This window comes from Phaenicophaeus curvirostris, chromosome 8, assembly GCF_032191515.1.
Source record: "Phaenicophaeus curvirostris isolate KB17595 chromosome 8, BPBGC_Pcur_1.0, whole genome shotgun sequence".
Classification (NCBI taxonomy): domain Eukaryota; kingdom Metazoa; phylum Chordata; class Aves; order Cuculiformes; family Cuculidae; genus Phaenicophaeus; species Phaenicophaeus curvirostris.
The window spans coordinates 7,295,172-7,302,964 of record NC_091399.1 but is presented as its reverse complement, the minus strand read 5'-3'; the positions used below and the strand labels follow the sequence as shown (position 1 = coordinate 7,302,964).

The following is a 7,793-nucleotide window of genomic DNA, read 5'->3' as shown; positions in this document are numbered from 1 at the left end:
AACACTCTGAAAATCAGTCAGCACATTGAGCAGCAGGAGTGCAGGCAAAGGGACCTCCTGCAGCCAGAAAGAGGTAAAGCTTAGTCCGCCTCAGGAAGCCCCACTCGGTGTACACAAACATTCCCTAACTCGATGGGCATCCTGGTTACAAACTGTAATAACTGTAGAGAAGAAACAGGAAAAGGAACAGAACTTCACCTTTCTCTACACTGTACCTCAATCCAGCCAATTCACTGCAGTTACCCTACACTGTTTTCCACTGAAGCTGCCCAATAAGCAATTAAATGCAACCAAAGTTGCCGGATTTAACCCAAGGGCTGTGAAAATGCTTCGTCCCACTTCTCAGCATCCGATGATCTAGAAGAGCAGCAGCTCTGGCAGGTCCCTGCTCCCCTTCACCTCTGCGTTTCTCAACCCAAGCACGGAACAGGCAGAGATTCTTGCCTCTGCACAGCCTAAACAGCAGCGCCAGTGCACACAGCCTGTCCAGAGGTTTCCTGCAGGAGTGGCAAGAGGAAGAAGCATCGGACTTTCCAAAAGGTTGTAGGTAAGAGTTTTGCTTTTATTATCAAATGGAGAATTTCAGTCTGACTTGAGCTGGATGGGAGAGCGATGAGGCTTACCTGTACCTAACCTTTGTGTACGTCACAGGGCTTGGAAAGGTGGAGGAGTAGAGTAATTTAGAAAGTAAAATAGTTTATAGCACTAATGAGTCACAGTGCAATCAATGATTTAATCAAACAACTACATTTTATATATATAATGTTTAAAGAACATAAATATTCAGTAAACTCACTACAACATGAAAAATAAGAGCTTCACATTCTCCCACACTTTTTCAAGGACTGGGGACAAAGGGACAGACTGCTCAGCGTCACAAACACCTCTCTTGCTCAAGGGACTGGACGTTACCTCAGCTATCACAACGCGAAGGGATGCTGCAACTACTCTAGGAGTCTCCCCATAAACAGTAAAGCATTTATCGCCGCCACTCCCCCACCCCCCAGGTTATATTCAGTGGGCATGCACTACTAGTCTAAACAATGCCACATTTCACCAGAAAGCCATGAATAACACGTTTCCTTACACGCTCCTCCCTCTGCATTTGGGGTCCTGGAAACTTTCATGTCACAAAACCCCAAGTCTCTCCAGTAAGAGAAAACTATTGAGTTACTCAAAGAAGCCTGTGCGGTTTTCACATCGGGATAAAGCTGATCCGAGACAAAAATCGGGACGCATTTACAAGTGCTAGGTCTGAAAGATGGAAGCAAAGGAAGGGAAATCCTTTCCAGGAGAATCCCCGAGCAGCTGAATACTTGGGTACCACATGCCAAAAACAGTCTTAACTGCAGGCAAGACCAAGAAGGAGTAACACTGTATGGTTTGAAGTGCATTACTTCTCACCTGCCATAGCAACATCTTGCTTCTGGCTTCAGGTGCCAACGGGTGAAGGCTTCAAGTCTGACCCTCACAGGAACTCCAGGTGCTGTTATTCCCCTTAGGACAATGCTGAGAACCCTGGGCAAGCGACAGCGAGGTCCAGTGCGAGGGTAGGGGGTGTAACATGCACTGAACAGCACCTACTGGCCTACGCACAACAGCCTACTGCCAAGTTTTAAAACTTGAACCTACATTTAAGACACTAAATGGTAAACTTTGTCAAGTACTAGAATTGTCTTCCAAAGTGCTGAGCCACCTTAATTAAAGCTATGGCAAAGGAAAAAGGAAAGAGAATCTTTAAGCAGCTACAGTCAAAGTTCGCCCTACTCCAACTGAGCCCAGATAAACTCACAGCTGGGGTAGCATTTCCATGTTATGTCTGTGTGCTGGAATTTCAGGGATTCGTTTTAAAGGAAAAAAAAGGTTTTAAGGACAGTTCTTTACAGAACATTCCAATACATTCACAGTAAGAGAAACAGGGTAGGGCTCTACAACTTTGTTCGGTTCAGGCTGGAAGATGCAGTGGGCAGAGTTGTGGGTTTGGGTTGTTTTGGGGAGGGGGGGTTGACAAAAATATGCATCGAAAATCAATCCAATCTCAATCTCATCAACCATCTTGCACTGAAGCAAGGTTTTAAAGTGTCAGTCTTCTCACTGCAGCTCTATTTGTTCACAAGCAAACAACTAATAACACTTCTAGGGAATCAAGATTATCTCTAGCTGCAAGACTATTGGAAATCAATTCTCTCCCAGCCTTTTAGGATAACCATTACAAACAAATTTACAAATTACAACATTTAACGCATTCCTTGGCATACGCTACTATTGAATAGACTGACTTAGCCATCCAACGCTCAGTACTTCACAGAGGCTACTATAACTGTGTCAAATGTATTAGAAATCCAGATTTACCTGGACAAAATTAAGACATTCCAAACCGGAACACTCGTTCAGTTATCATGCATTAGGAACAAAAAAGCATGTAAAACACTGGAATGCACTGGAGAAGGGCATTTAGTCTCCTAGGGAAAAACCAAAAACCCAAACCAAAGACTAAATTAAATACAACCCAGAATACTGTCTAATCATGTTAATAAGTATACTGAGAGAGCCTGAAGGCATCACATGTATTGTCCATGAAGATAATGGTGGTGCCTTCTTTTAAAGTCAGAGCTATAAAAAGAGTTAGTCCCATCTCCATTTGCGAGCACAGCTTATTTATGTTCCTTCGTTGGTGCATAGTACAGTTCCATGGGTTTGTTCACTTTCCAGTACTTCTCACTGACCAGTTCCAAGGAAAACGACCCATTTAATACCTAGAAGAGAACATGAAAACGGAAATGAAACCTGATGGTTTGCACAGGTAGTACTGCAGCCACAGAAAACTACTTAAATCAGAGGAATGTGCAGTCTCGATAACCAGGAACACGTTATTTACTAAGCACTCAGCATCACAAAGCAACAATGCAAGCTGTTCCAAACTCCTGCTCCTCTCACCAAAACAGCACCAAAAAGCATTTTTGCAAAGCGAACACAGTTCCTGCTGAAGTGAACTTGAGTTTTCCTCTTTGCTCTCTGCAAACAGGGAGCAGTAGGTGTGTTTTTGCATCAGAAGTGACTCCGCTTTTGTCCAAGGGACATGCTGTAGCCTTGTTTGAAAGTTGTTTGAAACAGACTTTCATTTCAAAGCACCTGCATATTTCTTAATCAGAAGACACATTATATTCAGATAAATGCAGTCGTTGCTGGCACCACTGGATTTTTGCCCAGTAATTTATATGCCTCCTTTTCCACTAACCATTTGCTGTATACGTTTTCCTAAAAACCGATTGATCTGCTTCTAAATAAACGACCTGGTGGTGTGAATTTCACCCTTAAGCCACCTCAGAAGTCCCAGCTGAGTGGATTTTAATCAAATCTGTACCGAAGATGCCCTGATGCTCAGTTTGACTCTAAGAAGTTCTGCTTACAGTGAACTGCCCGTTGGCAGTAGCAATATAAATGGTGTACTGCTTCTCGCTGGCCGTGTCGAGGTTCATCTGGTTCGACTCTCCTTTGCTCCGAAGCTCCTCCAGAGCCAGTCTCACAGCCAGGTACTTGGACAAGTGATCCACGGTGGCATTGCCTGAGGTCTTGATGTATCTGTGGAAACCACAAAGATAATCAAAGACATTTGAGTTGCAGGTATCAGAAAAGGACATGTGGGACACCCCCAAATGTGCGCATTGAAGTGTGGAAAGGCCTTTAAAGACAGTCCACGAATGAGAATATTAGTTGTTCCCACAGGACATGCAAGCAGCTTACCAAATGATATTGTTTTAAAGTGCCCTTACGTCTGTTTGACATTTCACCCTGGCACTCCTGCTCTTGTAGAGAGAAGATGGCGCTGCCCTGTCACCTCGAAACGAAAACTTATAATAACAAGTCATCAAGGGGGTTTGAGAGCTGCTCCTGACTGCTGAAATCGTCTGAGCATAGAAGTGCCTGCACAGAACACCGTTAGGTGCGACACTCTGCATCTCTGCTCCTTGGTAAATGCTCTTCTGTATTGTCTCACTGCCTGTTCTCACTTTAATTCTTCATGCAAGAATTCAAGGCTGACACAAACGCTGCAGAGTCCTCGCCCAGAAGCCTCGCTTTGCCTTTCAGAACAACCTCCAGAACTCCCTTGCAATTCCAAACCAAAATGAAAAGCTGGCTGAAGCTTATAATGTATTTATAAGCACTACAGAGAGATGTCTCATCAGGAGAGAAAGCCAGGAGGAGATCTGAGAAAACTCCATAAGCCTGCTCGTTGCTGTGATCATAAATTTGCAGCTTATGCTTGGACTGGAGCATGAAGAAAAAGCCAGGAAAAGCTTCCAGCTGACAAATGCTGCTGACACTTACGCAAGGTTTGTTTATTCCCATAGAACCTTGGAGTTAGTAGAAAGGGGCTGGTATTACCCCAGTATCCCAGTAACTACTGCAAACTGCAACACTAGAAACCTTTATAAACATCTTTATTTGGGGTCCAAGGCTTACAACAGATTGTTACTGTATTTTTGGTAAGAGTTGAGCAGTGCCATCTACTTGACTTGCAATGGAAGGAAGGAAAGAGTGCACGTGGTTAAACAAGATATGCAACCACCAAAGTAAAGTGATTTTTAAAAGTCCCAAGAAGTGACAGAAAGCAAAAGTGCCAGCAAACAACAGCAGGATACTTGAACAGAAGATATTTACCTCGTCTGTGCGCTGTCGTCGTTCTCCATGAGGGTGGGGTGAGGCCTGAACACTAATTCAATCTCACTAGCACCATCCATTACAGGGTCTATTGCCACCGTCGTGTTGTTATTGTCCAGTTCGAGCCCGGAATCGTCTGATGTTTTGGTCCTTTTGTTACTAGGCCCTGCTTCCTGATTGCTGTGTGTTGAGGCGTTGCTACAGTGAGAACTGTCACCGTTGTCTTCCGCTCCACTGCCATTCTCGATCTGCTGCTTCTTGCCCCTCTGTAACCTGGTTAGAAACAGGCAGAAATAAACACTAATCCGCATTCAGAATTCCCCCAGCGCAGAGACCCACAGTACAACCTCTCCCAGTCTCTCATGCCAGAGGTCAGACGTGCGCACGCAAGCCTTTCAGAGATTAAATTTAAAATTAAAGAAATCTGTTCTTACAAAAAGACACTCCTAGACCAGAGTATGGATGTTTTTCCTACCCCTCAAACACCTTTTAGGCATGTGAGTGAAGCCAGATGGTGTATTTTTAGTGTTAAGGCAAACAAGGGCACATGCAAGTTACACGGATTACATACCTGTTCATGGCTTGAATCTTTAATCCTTCCTCAATGCTGTGACTCAGCGCTTGCTGGTTATTGTGCTTGCTGATTCTTGCTAGCACTCTCTCCTGATGAGCTTCATACTCATCTCGGCTTGGATAAATTTTACTGATGAGAGCATCAAAATTGGGATCTGGTCTCAGCGATCTTTTTGAAACCAGCTTCTTGCGACACGTGGGACATTCTTTGTTCCTGGACAGGAACAAGAAGAAAAAATCCAATATTAGTCTCCAGCAATTACAGAAACCTGCCCTGGTGGTGCAATTCTTAGTCAAAGTGCTCACCAAGACTCAATATTTACCTCAAATGTGGGGTGAGGCTTCTATCTTTTGACAAATCACATAGTTCCAGATATTTAAACAAACCCCCAAGTATATATCTCCCTGATTCATTGTTTTTAAAAGTATGTTTAAGCAAACTGTACTTAGACTGAAGAGTTCACAAGTTCCACTCTGCAAACCAGTTCTTCCCTTACCTCTCTGCCTGGAATTTCACCTAGAAAAGAAACACTTCTAGTGTGAATTGCATTGAGGCACCATCTTCCTAGCACTTGCAGGACAACACAAAGCTTAAGGGACCTCTTCTATAGTTCAGGCACTAATTACAGGGAACAATAAAAAGTCCTGTCCTTCCTACCACTTCATTCCCTTTTAACTGTCAGACTCACAGCATTTTTCTCCTGTAAGAGGAAGGGCAGCAATAGCTGAACCGCTGACATCTGTCCTCCTGATGGGTCTCTTGCTTCCCTCTAATGGATTTTTGCTAATTACACATCAGAATTTACATAGGCACAGCAAATAAAGCATGACCTCTGACCACAGGTAACTGCCATCATCAGAAATGGACACATCATTGCTCTTGGTTGCCTCAGAATTCCATCACCTTTGAGAAAATACGAACTTGTAATTGAGGAAGACAAGAAGTTATTTGCACTTCAGTGCAGGTTGTTTCGGTGGAGAAGCTTGGAAGCAGGACTGCTGCTGAAAGGCCAAATGATTTGCGATTTATTATTAGGAAAAGGAAGAAAAGGGAAAATTAGACTCATTTTTGTAGGTAGTGTATTTTTGCTCTATTGTTACTAGAGAAAAACGGAAAAAAAGTCCTTGCAAAAAAATGAAGTTATGGGATGATTTTTCATACAAGGCAAAAGGCCAGGTCTGCTCTGAACAAAAAGGAATGTAATATGAAAGGCATGCTATACATTCTGAAACCTGCAGTGCACACGAGGCACAGAACTGTTCCACATCGACACCTGGATTTCCTGGATCTCATTTTCAACCGAAGGGCAATCCCTTTTCCCTGTAAGAGCATTTCCATACCCGCTCCTGAGGGCTGTGATGATACAGTCGGCGCAGAAGCGATGCAAACACTCTTTTGTTGTCATGGTGTTCTTTAACATATCCAAACAGATGGGACACATCAGCTCACTGTGCAGGCTCCTGGGCGACACCACTATTTCCAAGCCATCCGTGATCGCTTCCTAGGATAAAAGGAAACTTAGTAACTTCCTCACAGAAACCACACGGTTTACTACTCTTTTACAGAGAAATACAGTAAAAACACAAACAAAGACACATACACAACCATGTTGTGCACATACACCCCTGCTACCAAAGAAAGGAGAAAAGAAAAAAAGTTCAAAAAGGGGTTTTTTAATACTATGAGAGATGTTTTGGTTCGGGAGGGTTTGGGCTTTTTTAATATGCTATCATTTAGAATAGCCAGAAAACACTCTGAATGGAAAAAGAAAATCTTAAACATCAAGCTTCACAATCTAGCGGGAGGTGTCCCTGCCCATGTCAGAGGGTTTGGAACTAGATTATCTTTAAGGTCCCTTCCAACCCAAACGCTTCTATGATTCTATGTTCTTAAAGCCCAAGGCCAGCTCTTCAGCACATCTTACCTGGGGTGTTCTCTGCAATTCGTACAAGCTGAGCTCCCATGTTTTGCTTAAGGGCTGCGTCCCGTTGGTCTGCACGGCTTGAGACATGGCTGGCAAAGAAGCGAGAAACAAGTTGCATGCTCACGTACATCTGGCTCCAATGTCCTCTCCCAAGCAAGTGTGGGCTCCCCAGCTCCACACAGTGGTTTCTGTGCCAACAAAGCAGAAGCAGAGGAGGAATGCTTGTTCCTCCAAGTACCAGGCTCCACTGTGTTACACGCAGACAATCCCATGCTCTGTAGCACTCCAGAAAAACTAAGGGAGTCGGTCAGCCATGAACACTTTGCAAAAGAATCAATTAAGGTTGCTAAACAAAAGTGACACAGAACTGAAGGCCATCAAATTTTGGCTGCGTGCTGCAAATGCCACCTGATGCGGAAAACATCCATAAAACATCCACTTCCAAACGTGCACACGGGTCACGTAGGGTCTGCTTCCTAACCAGGGGGAAGGTCAGAACTATGCACGCATGCAGAAAACAAGAAGTAACAGTTATAAGCTAAGGGAGGGTGGATTTAGACTGGATATAAGGAAGAAATATTTCCCTGTGAGGGTGGGGAGGCCCTGGCCCAGGTTGCCCAGAGCAGTGGTGGC

At 44.0% G+C, this 7,793-nt stretch overlaps 1 protein-coding gene across 1 annotated transcript; it reads right to left on the bottom strand.

Moving 5' to 3' along the window:
• Nucleotides 1-728: 728 nt before the first annotated feature.
• RNF2 (ring finger protein 2) lies at nt 729-7,557 on the bottom strand. Its single transcript, XM_069862332.1, has 6 exons — nt 7,161-7,557; nt 6,577-6,737; nt 5,234-5,449; nt 4,663-4,935; nt 3,411-3,582; nt 729-2,756 (listed from the first exon to the last, which is right to left on the bottom strand). The coding sequence occupies exons 1-6, from the start codon at nt 7,245-7,247 to the stop codon at nt 2,655-2,657; spliced, it is 1,011 nt and encodes a 336-aa protein (XP_069718433.1). The 5' UTR covers nt 7,248-7,557; the 3' UTR covers nt 729-2,654.
• Between the last annotated feature and the right edge of the window lie 236 nt (nt 7,558-7,793).

What these genes read in the sequence shown, in the direction of transcription:
- RNF2 (XM_069862332.1), bottom strand. Translation starts at nt 7,247, where the DNA reads ATGTCTCAAGCCGTGCAGACCAACGGGACGCAGCCCTTAAGCAAAACA. An exon ending in ATCACAGCCCTCAGGAGCGG is followed by an intron (nt 5,450 to 6,576) that starts GTATGGAAATGC and finishes GTTCCTGTCCAG; the next exon opens with GAACAAAGAATGTCCCACGT. An exon ending in GACGACAGCGCACAGACGAG is followed by an intron (nt 3,583 to 4,662) that starts GTAAATATCTTC and finishes TGGTTTCCACAG; the next exon opens with ATACATCAAGACCTCAGGCA.